Below are 18156 nucleotides of genomic sequence, written 5' to 3' on the forward strand. Positions count from 1 at the left end.
TGGAGACTTTCAGTACATGTGGTTATTGCCATTATCAGGGTTGTACTTATTACTTTTTCATGTGCATTAATTAATTGTACACCGCTCCTTTCCTATGCCATCTCCTGGCGCTGCATAACGTCATCACCGAGCACCGAAGGGGGCTCGGCAATGACGCACGCTGAAAGGGAGTACTCAGTTTTCACTCTGGTTGTTTGTTTGTTTGTTTTCTTGTTTTCTTGTTTGTTTTCTTGTTTGTCCGGGCCATCGTTTGAGCTAGGAATCTGAAATTTCGGCACAATAGTGAACACGTGCTTTGGCAAAAAAAAAAAAAAATTCTTTTTTGATTAATCAATTAATTGCTTAGTTATTTAATTATTAGCGATGAATTAAGTACTTATTTACTTCCTTTCTCATCTGGGCGATATCTCATGCACCTTTTGAGCTAGGAAGCTGATATTTGGACATGACAATGACCAAGTGATTTGGCTATAAAGGATATTTTTGATTTATTGATCAATCAATTAATCGATTAATTATCTAATTTTTGATTAATTATTTATTTAATTACTTTTCAAATAGTTACTGATTTGGATGAAACACGTGGTTTAGGTTTGCTATTCGCCAAATGGATTAAGAAATTAATTATTTTATGATTATCATATATTTATTTTAATTTCACAATTAATCAATCCATTATTGCACACCTCTCCCTCCCAATACCGTCTCTATGCGCTGCATGGTGGTATTGCTGGACGCAAGAGGATGTTATTTATTTATTTGGCATGGGGCGGTATACTTTGAATGTATCTGTACTTGTTAATATTATTCATTTAATTAATTGAAGTTAAACTTTGTATACCAACCCAAAGGGGAAGTAAACAGGTAGTTTACTATAATTATGAGGTATGCACGCGGCTCAGAAGCTTTGATATTGAAAAAGAATCCGCTGAACGTGTTGTCCGAAGAGGTGTTGGCCTCTGCAAGGGCACATCTATAGTGCCTCATCCACACCTGTCTATAGTGTCATACACCTGCCTCGTCCACACCTGTCTCCACAGCTGTTCGGAACGATCGTATCAAGAAACCGCACGAGGATACCCACCCACAGGAACCTGCATCCCCTTTGGCGATCTCAGAGGTCGAGTACCTTATCCAGCAGGTACTCAAGGCACATCAAGATACTTTCCCTTCACTCGAGCAGCTCAACAAATACACCGTGGTGAGAAAAACCCTCCGACGTCACGAAACACGTGGTTAATACCAGGTAAAGGACACACCGTTGCTCGGAGAGCTCGCCAGGTCCCACATACAGGTGTCTCCCCCTACCTCCCCTCAATGTTTCTTGGACAGACGTCAAACAACGAGCGCCAAAGCAAGCTTGACCTTGGCCTGTGGGACAAGTTCAGCCATCTTGCAACAGGATGTGTCGTCGAGATCGTGGAATTTGCCAAGAGGCTTCCTGGATTCACTTCCCTTTCAATCCCTGACCAGATCACGCTGCTCAAGGCCGCCTGCTTGGACATCCTGGTGCGTCCCCTTTAAAATGTCAAATCTTTGTTTAGGGTAAATCTTTAGTCTTTTGTACGATACAAAAACCTTCCTCGAAGGAAAGCGGAAATTGGACGTACAGGTGGAGGTGGGATAGAAAGAATTCATGAAGATATTGTGAGAAAAAGGTCGTGGCACAAATCTCTGGATGATGATGATGATGATGATGATGATGATGATGATGACGACGAGGGTAATAATGATGAGGATGATGAGGATGATGATGATGATGATGATGATGACGAGGGTAATAATGATGAGGATGAGGACGAGGAGGATGATGAGGATGATGATAATGAGGATGGTGATGATGATGATGAGGATTGTGATGAGGATAATAATGATGAGGATGATGACGAGGATGACGATGAGGACGATGATGATGATGATGATGATAATGAGGATTGTGATGAGGGTAATAATGATGAAAATGATGATGATGAGGATGATGATGAGGATGATGATGATGAGGATGATGACGAGGGTAATAATGATGATGAGGATGAGGATGAGGAGGATGATGAGGATGATGATGATGATGACGAGGATGATGATGATGATGATGAGGATTGTGCTGAGGGTAATAATGATGAGGATGATGACGAGGCTGACGATGAGGACGATGATGATGATGATAATGAGGATTGTGATGAGGGTAATAATGATGAAAATGATGATGATGAGGATGATGATGAGGATGATGATGATGAGGATGACGAGGGTAATAATGATGATGATGAGGATGAGGACGAGGAGGATGATGAGGATGATGATGATGATGACGAGGATGATGATGATGACGAGGATAATGATGATGATGATGAGGATTGTGCTGAGGGTAATAATGATGAGGATGATGATGAGGAGGATGATGAGGATGGTGAGGATGATGAAGAAGATGATAAACGGTGAACCGGCATTGATGGTCCCAGAATCAGACTTTCCTAAATCTAAAATTCCTTCCAATTGCGAAGATTAAGAGGGAAATTAAAAAGTTCCCATTTGGGGAAATGTCCCATCTTGTGCACCCTTTTCCTAAAAACCTTTGTCCGAGATTATTAAACGGTACGTGAGAGGATAGAAGAGACTGGGGGTGAATGAACAGGAAGGGGGAATCCTCTCTTTTGAATTTTGATGCGAAAACTCTTCTCCTTGATGATTTTAGGTGACCGTCAATCTACATATTAGGTACGCAATGTGGAGGAATTTTGACAATCGCTCTTTTTCCACATTTTATATTCTCTTTCCCTCTCAACCTCCTTCCCTACCAGTCCCTCTCTCCCTTATATCCACTCCTCATTCTGTGCCCTCACTACCCTGTATATGGAATATTCAAACGACACCTTTTCACGGTCCGGTCCGTACATACAGTGGTGAGAAAAAGTTTGTGAAACATTTATCATTTTCTGTATTTCTGTATAAATTTGACCTAAAATGTGATCAGATCTTCATCTAACATTCTAACTCCTAATAATAGACAAAGAGAACCTGGTTAAACAAATAATACACAAAACAAAATCTACTTTTCATTTATTTATTGAGCAAAATGCTCCAACATTCAATTTCTTTGTTGGAAAAAGTATGGGAATGTGAACCTTTACATTCAGTAACTGGTGCCAACTTCTTGAGCAGCAATAACTTCATGCAAATGTTTCCCGTAACTCTTGATCAGTCCTGCACATCAGCTAGGAGGAATTTTGGCCCATTCCTCCTTACAGATTCAAATTTCAAATCAAATTTGATTCAAATCAGAGCTATTTGTGGGCTTTTCTTGCATGAACTGCTCACTTCAGGTTCTGCCACAACATGTCAATTGAGTTAAGGCCTGGACTTTGACTTGGCCATTCCAAAACACAAAATCTCTTTTACTTCAACCATTCTGTTGTATATTTATTTCTGTGTTTCGAATCGTTGTCTTGCTGCATGACCCACTTTCTGTTAAGCTACAGCGAGGATGCCCTGACGTTCTCCTGTAGAATTTGCTGATACAATCCAGAATTCATGGTTCCGTCAATGATGGCAAGCCGTCCTGGTCCTGAGACAGCAAAGCAGCCCCCAAACCATGATACTCCCACCATCATGCTTAACAAAGCAGCCCCAAACCATGATACTCCCACCATCATGCTTAACAAAGCAGCCCCAAACCATGATACTCCCACCATCATGCTTAACAAAGCAGCCCCAAACCATGATACTCCCACCACCATGCTTAACAAAGCAGCCCCAAACCATGATACTCCCACCATCATGCTTAACAAAGCAGCCCCAAACCATGATACTCCCACCACCATGCTTAACAAAGCAGCCCCAAACCATGATATTCCCACCACCATGCTTAACAAAGCAGCCCCAAACCATGATACCTCCACCACCATGCTTAACAAAGCAGCCCCAAACCATGATATTCCCACCACCATGCTTAACAAAGCAGCCCCAAACCATGATACCTCCACCACCATGCTTAACAAAGCAGCCCCAAACCATGATACTCCCACCACCATGCTTAGAAAAGCAGCCCCAAACCATGATACTCCCACCACCATGCTTAACAAAGCAGCCCCAAACCATGATACTCCCACCACCATGCTTAACAAAGCAGCCCCAAACCATGATACTCCCACCACCATGCTTAACAAAGCAGCCCCAAACCATGATACCTCCACCACCATGCTTAACAAAGCAGCCCCAAACCATGATACTCCCACCACCATGCTTAGAAAAGCAGCCCCAAACCATGATACTCCCACCACCATGCTTAACAAAGCAGCCCCAAACCATGATACTCCCACCACCATGCTTAGAAAAGCAGCCCCAAACCTTGATACTCCCACCACCATGCTTAACAAAGCAGCCCCAAACCATGATACTCCCACCACCATACTTAACAAAGCAGCCCCAAACCATGATACTCCCACCACCATGCTTAACAAAGCAGCCCCAAACCATGATACCTCCACCACCATGCTTAACAAAGCAGCCCCAAACCATGATATTCCCACCACCATACTTAACAAAGCAGCCCCAAACCATGATACTCCCACCACCATGCTTAACAAAGCAGCCCCAAACCATGATACCTCCACCACCATGCTTAACAAAGCAGCCCCAAACCATGATACTCCCACCATCATGCTTAACAAAGCAGCCCCAAACCATGATACTCCCATCACCATGCTTAACAAAGCAGCCCCAAACCATGATACTCCCACCACCATGCTTAACAAAGCAGCCCCAAACCATGATACTCCCACCACCATGCTTAACAAAGCAGCCCCAAACCATGATACTCCCACCACCATGCTTAACAAAGCAGCCCCAAACCATGATACTCCCACCACCATGCTTAACAAAGCAGCCCCAAACCATGATACTCCCACCACCATACTTAACAAAGCAGCCCCAAACCATGATACTCCCACCACCATGCTTAACAAAGCAGCCCCAAACCATGATACCTCCACCACCATGCTTAACAAAGCAGCCCCAAACCATGATACTCCCACCACCATACTTAACAAAGCAGCCCCAAACCATGATACTCCCACCGCCATGCTTAACAAAGCAGCCCCAAACCATGATACCTCCACCACCATGCTTAACAAAGCAGCCCCAAACCATGATACTCCCACCATCATGCTTAACAAAGCAGCCCCAAACCATGATACTCCCATCACCATGCTTAACAAAGCAGCCCCAAACCATGATACTCCCACCACCATGCTTAACAAAGCAGCCCCAAACCATGATACTCCCACCACCATGCTTAACAAAGCAGCCCCAAACCATGATACTCCCACCACCATGCTTAACAAAGCAGCCCCAAACCATGATACTCCCACCACCATGCTTAACAAAGCAGCCCCAAACCATGATACTCCCACCACCATACTTAACAAAGCAGCCCCAAACCATGATACCTCCACCACCATGCTTAACAAAGCAGCCCCAAACCATGATACCTCCACCACCATGCTTAACAAAGCAGCCCCAAACCATGATACTCCCACCACCATGCTTAACAAAGCAGCCCCAAACCATGATACCTCCACCACCATGCTTAACAAAGCAGCCCCAAACCATGATACTCCCACCACCATACTTAACAAAGCAGCCCCAAACCATGATACTCCCACCACCATGCTTAACAAAGCAGCCCCAAACCATGATACCTCCACCACCATGCTTAACAAAGCAGCCCCAAACCATGATACTCCCACCACCATGCTTAACAAAGCAGCCCCAAACCATGATACTCCCACCACCATGCTTAACAAAGCAGCCCCAAACCATGATACCTCCACCACCATGCTTAACAAAGCAACCCCAAACCATGATACTTCCATCACCATGCTTAACAAAGCAGCCCCAAACCATGATACTCCCACCATCATGCTTAACAAAGCAGCCCCAAACCATGATACTCCCACCATCATGCTTAACAAAGCAGCCCCAAACCATGATACTCCCACCACCATGCTTAACAAAGCAGCCCCAAACCATGATACTCCCACCACCATGCTTAACAAAGCAGCCCCAAACCATGATACTCCCACCACCATGCTTAACAAAGCAGCCCCAAACCATGATACTCCCACCACCATGCTTAACAAAGCAGCCCCAAACCATGATACTCCCACCACCATGCTTAACAAAGCAACCCCAAACCATGATACTTCCACCACCATGCTTAACAAAGCAGCCCCAAACCATGATACTTCCACCACCACCGCGCTTCACGGTTGGGACAAGGTTCTTGTGTTGGAATGCAATGTTTGGTTTTCGTCAAACATAACGTTTCTCATTTAATCCAAAAAGTTCCGCATTCGACTCATCTGTCCAGAGAACATTCTTCCAATAACTTCCTGGATCATCCAGGTGCCTTTGGCAAACTTGTGATGGGTGGCGATGTTCTTCTTGGAGAGCAGTCGTTTTCTCCTCCCATGCACACCTTTCATGTTTAGTGTTTTTTCTGATGTTGGACTCATGAACACCGACATTAGCCAATGCAAGAGAGGCCTGCAGATCCTGAGACGTTACCCTGGGGTCGTTCGCAGAGTATCAATGATGTTGAATGTTCTCCATTTGTACACGATCTGCCTGACACTGGTTTTGTGGAGCACAACATCTTTGGAAATGGTTTGTAACCCTTTTCAGACCGATGAGCATCGACGACTCTTCTTTTGAGGTCCTCAGAAATCTCTTGATCGGGCATGACCCGCTTCCACATATATGTGTGGTGAAGACCAGATTCCGATGGTGACGAACAAAGTTTATGTTTTTCATGTAGGGCCGGGCCACCCAAACTCACTCCTGATTGTCATCCCATTTAATGAAACACCTGACTGTAATTACCACCTTAATTGAGCTAATTAACCTCCCGACTTCTTTCCTGGAAGTCCTAGCAGTGTCCACATGTTGTTGTTTTTTTACCTCTTCCCCCCCCCCCCCCCTTTCCCATGCCTCCTCCCCCCCCCCCAAGCCCTCTCCCTCCCACAGATCTCCCGATGTCCCTGCTCTCCATCTTGTTCTCCCGCTCCCTTTATCATATGTTTTACATTTTTTTGTGTCAGTTTGTCTTTTTGTGATCAATGTTAGGTCTTACACGAGCCTCGACCTTGTATACCAAAAAAAACCTGGATGTTCACATCCTTTTTACGACATAGAAATTGAATTTTGGATCATTTTGCTCAATAAATAAATGAAAAAGTCGTGTTTTTTGTGCAACATTTGATTAACCAGGTTCTCTTTATCTATTATTAAGACTTAGATGAAGATATGATCACATTTTAGGTCAAATTTATGCAGAAATACAGAGAATTTTGAAGGGTTCACAAACTAATTCTCACTGCTGTATGTCGTCATCCCCAGCCCCACTTTGTTGGTAGAAAGTTTCCTTGTGGATACATTTGAACAGATGAACATTATCTGATCGTTATGAACCTCCAATTATTCATTCGCTACAGATATTGCGCATGTGCACCCGCTACTCCTCCGCACAAGATACCCTGACCTTTTCGGACGGTCTAACGCTCAACCGAAAGCAGCTGCACCAGGCGGGTCTCGGCCCCCTCACTGAGCACGTGTTCGTATTCGCGTGGCAGCTTCTCATCCTCCGCATGGACCAGACCGAAGCCGCTCTCCTCAGCTCCCTCTGCCTTGTGTGCGGCGGTGAGTCGTCTTCATTCACTTTTAACGCAACTATTGAACTTGCACACATGGAGCTGGAGGCATTTCCATTGATTTCATTGCTCTTTTATCACTGCTGGGTAAGTCTCAAACAGCACATTTTCAAACACAAAAAACACAGCCTCAACGATTTTAATTGGACCTTACATAATGTATGCAGCTTACACTACGAATGAACAGAGCTTACTCGAGGTAAGAACAGAGCTTACTCGAGGTAAGAACAGAGCTCACTTGATACATTAACAGAGCTTACTCAATACACGAACAGAGCTTACTCGATGCATGAACAGAGCTTACTCGAGGTAAGAACAGAGCTTACTCGAGGTAAGAACAGAGCTCACTTGATACATGAACAAAGCTTACTCAATACACGAACAGAGCTTACTCGATGCATGAACAGAGCTTACTCGATGCATGAACAGAGCTAACTCGATACATGAACAGAGCTTACTCGAGGTAAGAACAGAGCTTACTCGATGTATGAAAACAGCTTACTCGAGGTATGAACAGAGCTTACTCGATACATTAACAGAGCTCACTCGATACATGAACAGAGCTTCCCCGAGGTATGAACAGAGCTTTCTCAATGTATGAACAGAGCTTACTCGATGTATGAACAGAGCTTACTCGAGGTAAGAACAGAGCTCACTTGATACATTAACAGAGCTTACTCAATACACGAACAGAGCTTACTCGATGCATGAACAGAGCTAACTCGATACATGAACAGAGCTTACTCGAGGTAAGAACAGAGCTCACTTGATACATGAACAGAGCTTACTCGAGGTAAGAACAGAGCTTACTCGATGTATGAAAACAGCTTACTCGAGGTATGAACAGAGCTTACTCGATACATTAACAGAGCTCACTCGATACATGAACAGAGCTTACTCGAGGTATGAACAGAGTTTACTCAATGTATGAACAGAGCTTACTCGATGTATGAACAGAGCTTACTCGATGTATGAAGAGCTCACTCGATACATGAACAGAGCTTACATGATAAATTAACAGAGCTTACTCGATACATTAACAGAGCTTACTCAATACATTAACAGAGCTCACACGATACATGAACAGAGCTTACTCGATGTATGAACACAGCTTACTCGATACATTAACAGAGCTTACTTGATGTATGAACAGAACTTACTAAATCTAATCAATTTGTCATTCAAATAATCTTGAGTGCATGCTGGACTACCCTGGTGTTCTGAGGAGGAACCGAGTAATGCTCTATAAAAGTTCATATAAAGGGGCGTCCTATATATATATCTGGCAAATAAAATACATTTAGTTTTTCATGCAGGTGTATGAATCAAATTGGCGCCCCTTCATATGAACTTTTCTAGAGCATTACTTGGTTCCTCCTAAGAACACAAGGGTAGTCCAGCATGCATTCAAGATTATTTGATTGTCCCTTATTTTGTATTGTTTGGAATTTTCTACAAGCTAAAGAATGTCCCTTCTTTTCTATACTTTGCCACATGGCATATCCCATATAAAGAGGTCTTTTCTATGCCCCTGGCATTTCCCCAAGAATTACTACCGGAGTCGAATTTTTTTTAAGCCCAACCTTTTGGGGTTCACCCTATGAGCCAAGCAAAAATAGGACCGTGGCTCCTGAAGCTCACATGTAGCAGAAGCAACAGTCACTCATACCCCCCCCCCCCCCCCCCCCCCACAGACTCCCTCAGACCCTGATGTTTTTAATACCGTGAACAAACTTTGTACGTTATGGGCGATTAAGGTTGTGATCAAGTTTCATTGAAATTGTGTGTAGTTTCGGAGAAGAGAGAAAAGACCTATTTTGGAGAGTCAACCACCCCTTACCCCACCCCCGCTGTAGACCCCTTTATTGAGCACAGATTTAGAATTTGTTTTGAAAGTCATTAATTAGACCAATTAATCGATGCATATTCCAAGTTTCAGCTAGTTTCAATGTATAGCCTTTGAGATATGAGTGCTGACACATTTTGGGTGGACGGACGGACGGACTGACAGACACCAACGTGATTTCGAGGGTTTTCTTAATAAAACTCAAGAATGCGGAAACGGATTTTGCTGAAATTTGGAACATATTACCTCAACATACAAAGCATTTACTTCTGAAATTTGCAGTCGATTTGGTCCAGTAGAAGCAGAGAAACGAATTTTCAGTCCCTATGTTAACGTTGTACACAGAGAAACAATCCATATCAACGGAGAAGGGGCTCTTTGCGCCTCCCTTAATGTATATATACACCAGGGGTCTGCCGAGCAGGCACGTAAGACATCGGCCATTATAAAGCTCACAGTGTTAGTGTGAGAAATCTCTGAGAATATCCCGGAGACTCAATAGCTCAGTGGGCTGTCACCGTGTAAGTGATGAGGTTCCTGGGTTCGAGTTCCGGGTTGAGTCAGAATTTTTTCACACTAGTCTTATGCAGGAATTTACTTCCTGTTTCTTAAATATATATGTACACACACACGTAGGTGGATACTTTCAGACCTGGGTAGGTTCCGTTACACCTTCTGAAACCTACATATGGAGATAACAACCAATGACGCCCACCCACTACCACACCTAATTCACACCCACACCTAATCCACACACACACCTATTTATTTCGCACACATGTTCTGAAGAAACAAACGTCATTTCCACTCAAGTCCTTCACACAGGAGCATAGTGTCATCCTCGATTTTTATGTCCAGACCGAGCAGACCTGAAAGAGCCGGAAGCAGTGGAGAAGCTCCAAGAACCGCTGCTCGAGGCACTGAGGTTGTACGTGTCCCGCAACAGACCGAGCCAACTGCACGCCTTCCCCAAGCTACTGATGAAGATTACAGACCTGCGTGCCATCAGCGCCAAAGGTGCTTCCACCAAACTGCCACCCCAAGAAATGCTCATCCCACACTGATACTGTGGGAGCATGAATACCGCATTTACCCCAAAAAATTGGATTTTTCATGGTCTGACATAAGTCTGATGAGAATATTTAAATATCTCAGATTTTGTTTTTTTGTAAGATTTTTTTTGATGTTTAATGTTATTTTTAATTTTTCAGATTAGATTGAAAAATTTCAGATTTCAGATAAAATATCTCAGATTTAATGTTACCTTAATGTTATTTGTGACTGCAGGTAATTTTAAGGTGTATACAGAACTGCCTTAAACGTGTGCTTTGTGCATACACTTTCCTTCTAGTCCCAGCTACCAGGAAAACTACCTGCTATGTAAGTAGTTTTATTAAGAGTAGGCAAGCTATAATTGCACCATTACCAGGTTACTACTTCCTGCCCTAACCTGCAGAGGGCGGTACACGGTACAGCCACGCCCTCAACCAATGACTCCACCCCGCAGCCTTGTACTATACAGGGTGCTTCAAAAAAAGTTAACACATCTGAGATATATAGTCCCATATAAGTGTTAACATTTTTTTGAAGCACCCTGTATATGGAGGGTTGGCCAAAATGATATATCTCACTTTTGTCAAGTACTTTTTCTTAAAACTCAGCCTTTGATCTGAAGCAACTCGTATTGGTTGACTCGTCAAGATGAAGGTGGACGTCGGATGTAAATATGCCCAAATAAGGAATTGTAGCACATGTATGACGAAATATGGTTTTAAAAAAAACCAATTATGTATACTTTCATATGAAAATCAAATTGGAGAAGAGAAAACTGTTATTTAGATATAAATTAATAATTCCTTTTTTAAAGCTACAAAGAGTAAGAAATTACCAAACGAATCATCGTTTTTCTCAAAGCCATGTTTAGTTACATGACTAATTAGTAATGAAAGGTATTTAAGAGTCGATTTCTCACAGCATCTGCTGAAGAGGTCTGAGCTTCCTCAAGGATTAGGTTTGGACAACTCAACCTGTGAACATTCAAGATCTGAAAGAGCGGATTCAAGCAGCTTTTGGAAAAAAAACATTACGGTCGGAATGTGACAGAAAATGGTCTTGGAGGATCTCCAAAAGATCATCTACTCTTTCCTTGGTGAAATCACGTCCAAATCCACTGCTTGAAAACGATGGAAATTATAGAATCCGGATCCATAACGTTTTCAGATATCCTGCTCACAGACAGACAGACAGACAGAGGTGAAAACATAACCTCAGTCCACCTTTGGTGCCGGAAGTAATAACTCATGATGTCATTATGTGGTCAAAGTGACCGAAATCTATCATAATGATTTACTCCATTCCCTCAATGTTAATCAGCACTGGGGGATTTCACAAAGCAAAGCGTAGATAATCCAAATTTCAAACTGTGGAGCACTTACCAACATGTGGTTGAGACCGTGCTCAATATCCTCCAAGCAAATCGAGATGACAACTGGAACCTTCATCTGGAGTCCTTTTCTGACATGCTGACATGGGCTTACCCTCTATGACCACACAAACTATGCAAAATGGGGCCACCGTGTCTCTCAGAAATGTAGAACTTGCAAACAACAGCACCTGGGTTCATGAGAGGGGACTTTCAACAGGTGACCACAGACCAAGATACTGAGTGGGTGAAAAGAATGTGCGAGCTCTCAAACGGGATCGTTGGAATCACCAGAAGTGATCCGGCTTACGCCAAATTCTGTGCAACGTGGTGCGAAAGAGCAACAATTTCAGGTGATGTGTATATTTCAAGATGAGCAGATATTGACGCAGAGAAATGTTTTCGCATCTAAGATGAAAATGCAGTGAACATTTTATTTTCATAATTTGAACGATTCAATGCGTGGTCGGTCAAAGTGCTTCCAGATCATGAAGACGGTGATGATGAAGAGATCTCAGAATGATCCTATGCTGATTGTTGTGTCTACCGGTGATGCAGCTGATGAAGAGACAGCCATGGACATGGGCAGTGCAAAGGATAAAGGGGAGGCTCCAGTGAAGTTTTTTGAGAAGAAGCTGGAGGCTTCACCATTGAGTTAAAAAAAAAAAAAAAACCACCTTTAGAGGCCATTTTTCCCCGCAAGCAGGGGTTGGCCTTTTTCGGGGACCGTGGTTGTTGTTGTTTTTTTTGGTCCCCTTTTTGAAGCAATGTTTTGAAGCAGCTTCACCATTGAGTGATAGACTAAAACCGATATATAGCATGATGTCTCAAAGTTATGCACGGACTCGTATGCAACTTGATGGACGAGTTTGTTAGGTGCAAGAACAAGCCTGTTAGATTTTGGTATCAGGTCCGAATCTAGATCCGGCCTACCAGTGGGATGCGAAAACTTTTCAGCCTGGCAGAGGTATGCTCTCTACCGAATGCCGTTCTAGTTCCATCTATTTTTTTCCCCAATGCCAGTGGTAATGGTGATTACTCATGTTGGAGAACACTTTGCAGTTGAATGTTGTGGCCAGACACTGAGGCATTGAAAAGTTGTTGCACAACGTTTCTGTCTGCGTTTACTTGCGTGACCTCATTTGCTACACAACACACTTCAGTCCCATACAATGATGCAAATGTCTTTGTGTCAAAACGTCCCCATCTCTCGATAAATACATTTTGGCCCAATCTCTCAATAGTGAAGAATCACTTTAAAATGATAGTGTCCGGATCTTCAACAAAATCCAATCGATTCGTCCTTGTCACTCACCAAACCTGTCCACCAAGTTTCGTCCGAAACTTAATTCTTAATTAAGACTTAATTCTTAATTAAGACTAAATTAAGAATTCTTAAAAAAAAAAAAAAAAAAAAAAAAAAAGTCCTGGCAGTGTCCATATGTTTTATGCCTCTCCCACCCCCTTTCCCATGCCTCCCCCCAAAGCCCTCTCCCTCCCACAGATCTCTCGATGTCTCCATGTCTCTCGGTTTCTGCTCTAAAATGTTGTGTTGTGTTGTGTTGTGTTGTGTTGTGTTTGTGTCCTTCCCCCTCTCTCCCCATCTTGTCTACCGCTCCCGATGTTATTTGTTCTATGTGTCGGTTTGTCGGTTATGTGTCGGTTTGTCGGTTTGTCTTTCTGTGTGATAAATGTTCGCTCTTTCACGAGCCTCGATCTTTTATACAAAAAAAAAAAACAAAAAAAAAAAAAAAAAAACAGTAAAATAACTTTTTTGATATACCCTGCACATAGACCCACAGACAGACGAACAAACAAGAAAACATAACCTCCGTCCACCTTTGGTGGTGGAAGTAAAAATGAAGAGTTATATGCTAACCATGTAAGGTGTAGACCACGGATAGAGGAATCCACATTTCAGAGAACATGCCCAATAGCGCATCATGTGTCTGTTCATATACTCGAGAAAATTCAGTTCGGACATCATTTGTCCTAACTTTTGATTAAAAATTATTTAAAATTGATTCGTTTTGTAATCCGCACTATTTGTATTCTAAAAATGAATTATAAACTAGCCATTGATACCTAACTGAGCTTTTTCTTTTATACAATTTCATTTAATATGAAAATACATGTTACTTGTTCAAAATCACAGATAACTTTTTTTTACCACATTTGGTCATTAATTTGTTGTAATTCCTTATTTGAGCATATTTGCATCCAGCGTCCACCTGGATCTTTAGGAGTACCTGATACATGTTGGTTAAGATGAAATGCTGCGTTTTAACAAAAAGTGCCGACACCTCTGAATTTAAGCATAATTTTGGACAATGGCCATCCTACGAATACAAAAGAAGACCTTTATCATTCCAGGAATTCAGTGTGTTGTTAAAACTTGCTAAAAGTTTTACTTCCTGTAAAAATCCATTATGGCCAGTAAGGAAAATACTTTTTTGATTCGTTTATGGCTGTGCCAGGATGTGAAATAATCATTAATCTTATTCAAACTCCTCCAGTGTAGCTTCCTCTGCTCTCTCAGCCCTTCCACCCCCCTGAGAAACGCCAGGATGTAGTGCTCTTCCAGCAACCTTTCTCCGAGTTAAAATTCCATAATTCAGGATTTCTGTGCGAGGATGTGAAATAATCGTTAATCTTCTTCAAACTCCTCCAGTCCAGCTCTCTCAGCCCTTCGACCCCCCTGACAAACTAACTCCAGGATGTAGTGCTCTTTCAGCAACCTCTCTCGTCGTGAAAATTCCATAATTCAGGATTTCTGTGCGAGGATGTGAAATAATCGTTAATCTTCTTCAAACTCCTCCAGTCTAGCTCTCTCAGCCCTTCGACCCCCCTGAGCAACTAACTCCAGGATGTAGTGCTCTTTCAGCAACCTCTCTCGTCGTGAAAATTCCATAATTCAGGATTTCTGTGCGAGGATGTGAAATAATCGTTAATCTTCTTCAAACTCCTCCAGTCGAGCTCTCTCAGCCCTTCGACCCCCTGACCAACTAACTCCAGGATGTAGTGCTCTTTCAGCAACCTCTCTCGTCGTGAAAATTCCATAATTCAGGATTTCTGTGCGAGGATGTGAAATAATCGTTAATCTTCTTCAAACTCCTCCAGTCGAGCTCTCTCAGCCCTTCGACCCCCTGACCAACTAACTCCAGGATGTAGTGCTCTTTCAGCAACCTCTCTCGTCGTGAAAATTCCATAATTCAGGATTTCTGTGCGAGGATGTGAAATAATCGTTAATCTTCTTCAAACTCCTCCAGTCTAGCTCTCTCAGCCCTTCGACCCCCCTGACCAACTAACTCCAGGATGTAGTGCTCTTTCAGCAACCTTTCTCTGAGTTAAAATTCCATAATTCAGGATTTCTGTGCGAGGATGTGAAATAATCGTTAATCTTCTTCAAACTCCTCCAGTCCAGCTCTCTCAGCCCTTCGACCCCACTGAGCAACGCCAGGATGTAGTGCTCTTTCAGCAACCTCCCTCCGAGTTAAAATTCCATAATTCAGGATTTCTGTGCGAGGATGTGAAATAATCGTTAATCTTCTTCAAACTCCTCCAGTCCAGCTCTCTCAGCCCTTCGACCCCACTGAGCAACGCCAGGATGTAGTGCTCTTTCAGCAACCTCCCTCCGAGTTAAAATTCCATAATTCAGGATTTCTGTGCGAGGATGTGAAATAATCGTTAATCTTCTTCAAACTCCTCCAATCTAGCTCTCTCAGCCCTTCGACCCCCCTGAGCAACTAACTCCAGGATGTAGTGCTCTTTCAGCAACCTCTCTCGTCGTGAAAATTCCATAATTCAGGATTTCTGTGCGAGGATGTGAAATAATCGTTAATCTTCTTCAAACTCCTCCAGTCCAGCTCTCTCAGCCCTTCGACCCCACTGAGCAACGCCAGGATGTAGTGCTCTTTCAGCAACCTCCCTCCGAGTTAAAATTCCATAATTCAGGATTTCTGTGCGAGGATGTGAAATAATCGTTAATCTTATTCAAGTTCCTCCATTCTAGCTCCCTCTGCTCTCTCACCCCTCCGACCCTCCTGAGAAACTCACGGATGTGTGCACTCTTCCAGCAACCTCCCTCCTAGTTAAACTTCCAACATCCAGGCTCATTGCTCACTTTAACTCCTTCATTCCTGGCTTTTCCCATATGTGGAACTATTTTTCAAAGGCTGTGCTATCCCACTCTTTCCTCTCCAAGATAAGCAAGCGGCGTGCCCCACGATACAGCACCCTCCTTGTAGCACCATGTGGGGATTCAAATCCAGACGGGATGGCTAAACAGGAGGTATATAACCACATGGAATATCCTGCCACCACATTTTATACTCAGTTGATAACAATGATCTTGATAAGTTATGTCATGGTATATCTGATTTACATTTTTTATTTTATCATGATTTTACTGACACCGATTTTAACGTGGAACTACCAAAATGAACATTTTGATGAATAAACATTCAGAAGGATTATTCAAAGCGCGACAGACTGAATGGAGTCGACATGAATTCCGCTGACACGACCCCTCTGACCTGTGCACGCAGGTGCTGAACGTGTGATCACCCTAAACCTGGAACTACCCATTTCAATGCCTCCACTCATCAAAGAGATGCTGGAGACTCCCAGAAGCCCAGACAGTTCCTCCTCACTACCCACAGTCTCGGGATGCCCCGACATTTTGCCCGCATGCAGGCCGCAGCACATCCGAGAAGGATGCGACTGAGGATTCCATCACATGGAATATGGATCGGCCAATGAAACGGTCAAACGGTCCATCTGAGTGCCACCGGTTGGGAATCGTGTTCCCGTGTGGATTCAGCATGAGACCCTTACTCCACAACCGCAATTTTTTTCATCAGTCAATTCTTAAAAATGATCACATTGAATTTGCAGCTTTATTATTTTGTCCTAAAATTGCTGGTGTTTCATGGCTCCTATAATGTGACGAGGAACTTACAGTTATGAGCGGAGCACCAAAAGCTGAAGGCAACCCGCTTTCAGGTACAATTTTGGGCATCTTTGTGTGTAAAAAGATGCAAATCAAAAACAAAACATTTCCCCACTCATATGAAGATGGAGACATTTCCACGGTGAAGTACGAACAAGTAAGATTATCTAAGAAACTGGCTGCAGTTAGGCAATCCATATTAAAAAATGAAGGCACTGCCAACTAGTACAAGTGTCCAGCAAGGTTAGGCTCAGGTAAGAGTTTCGACCACCGAGTGTTTCTCATCTGGGAGGAACTATGTACCAAAACCGACCGAAAGGGGTTCGCTAAGTATTCTCGTAAGAGGAGTGAGGGAGACATCCGGTGACTGTAATATGTGGATAGCAGATGCAACATCGTTTTCCTCATCGACTGAGAAAATATTGTTTCATTGATCAGGTGACCACAGGATGCCCCCTCCCCCCCTGTCCGAAAGCTGCTGTAGGATGGCTATTTTTTTTTTTTTTTTTTGTATACTGAATCGAGGCTCGTGAAAGAGCTAACATTTATTTCACAAACAATTCAACCAGACAAACAAAATATACAAAAAGAGGGAGCGGAAGACAAGATGGGGAGAGAAGGGGAAGCACACAACCACAACATTTGAGAGCAGGGAGAAGTGTGGGAGGGAGAGGGCTTGGGGGCAGGAGGCGTGGGAAGGGGAGGGGGCGGGGGGGCAGTACAGGGGGGGCGGCAGTACAGTAAAAAACCACCGTTTAGAGGCCATTTTTCCCCGCAAAGCGGGGGTTGGCCTTTTCGGGGACCGTGGTTGTTGTTGTGTTTTGGTCCCCTTTTTGAAGCAATGTTTTACGGCCGGATGCCCTTCCTGCCGCCAACCCTGTTTGTCGCCTTTTTACGATAAACAGGGAATTACCAGTGTACTGATACTCAATTAGCCGACCTCGGAAGGCATGATCAGGCTGAGTCAACCCCTCTGGTGTTAATTCAGCGATCGACAGGGATTCGAACCCAGGATCCTTGGATTATCCTAAGCTGGCACCCTAGCCGCTAGCCCAACACCAGGGATGGCTATACAGTCCTGGATGAAAATCACTCAGTCGTCGAAACCTAGGAGCTGAGCTTTGTCTGCTGGATGGCTGTGTAGTTGGTGGTACTTTTCTTTTTTAACCCTCCGTTAGTGTGGCGGAGCTTTGAACATGGTTAATAACATCGCCAGGGGTTTGAGATA

At 43.4% G+C, this 18156-nt stretch overlaps 1 protein-coding gene across 1 annotated transcript in view; it reads left to right on the forward strand.

Annotated features, from left to right (window-relative positions):
* LOC137415055 (retinoic acid receptor gamma-like) overlaps positions 1-17545 on the forward strand; it is a 20275-nt gene extending 2730 nt beyond the window's left edge. The window contains exons 2-6 of the mRNA XM_068100616.2: positions 1041-1201; positions 1333-1509; positions 7494-7698; positions 10414-10572; positions 16525-17545. Coding sequence (XP_067956717.1) covers positions 1041-1201; positions 1333-1509; positions 7494-7698; positions 10414-10572; positions 16525-16703 — 881 coding nt within the window. The 3' untranslated portion in view covers positions 16704-17545. The remainder of the gene's footprint in view (positions 1-1040; positions 1202-1332; positions 1510-7493; positions 7699-10413; positions 10573-16524) is intronic.
* Positions 17546-18156: the final 611 nt, after the last annotated feature.

This window comes from Myxine glutinosa, chromosome 12, assembly GCF_964187855.1.
Source record: "Myxine glutinosa chromosome 12, kmMyxGlut1.1, whole genome shotgun sequence".
Classification (NCBI taxonomy): domain Eukaryota; kingdom Metazoa; phylum Chordata; class Myxini; order Myxiniformes; family Myxinidae; genus Myxine; species Myxine glutinosa.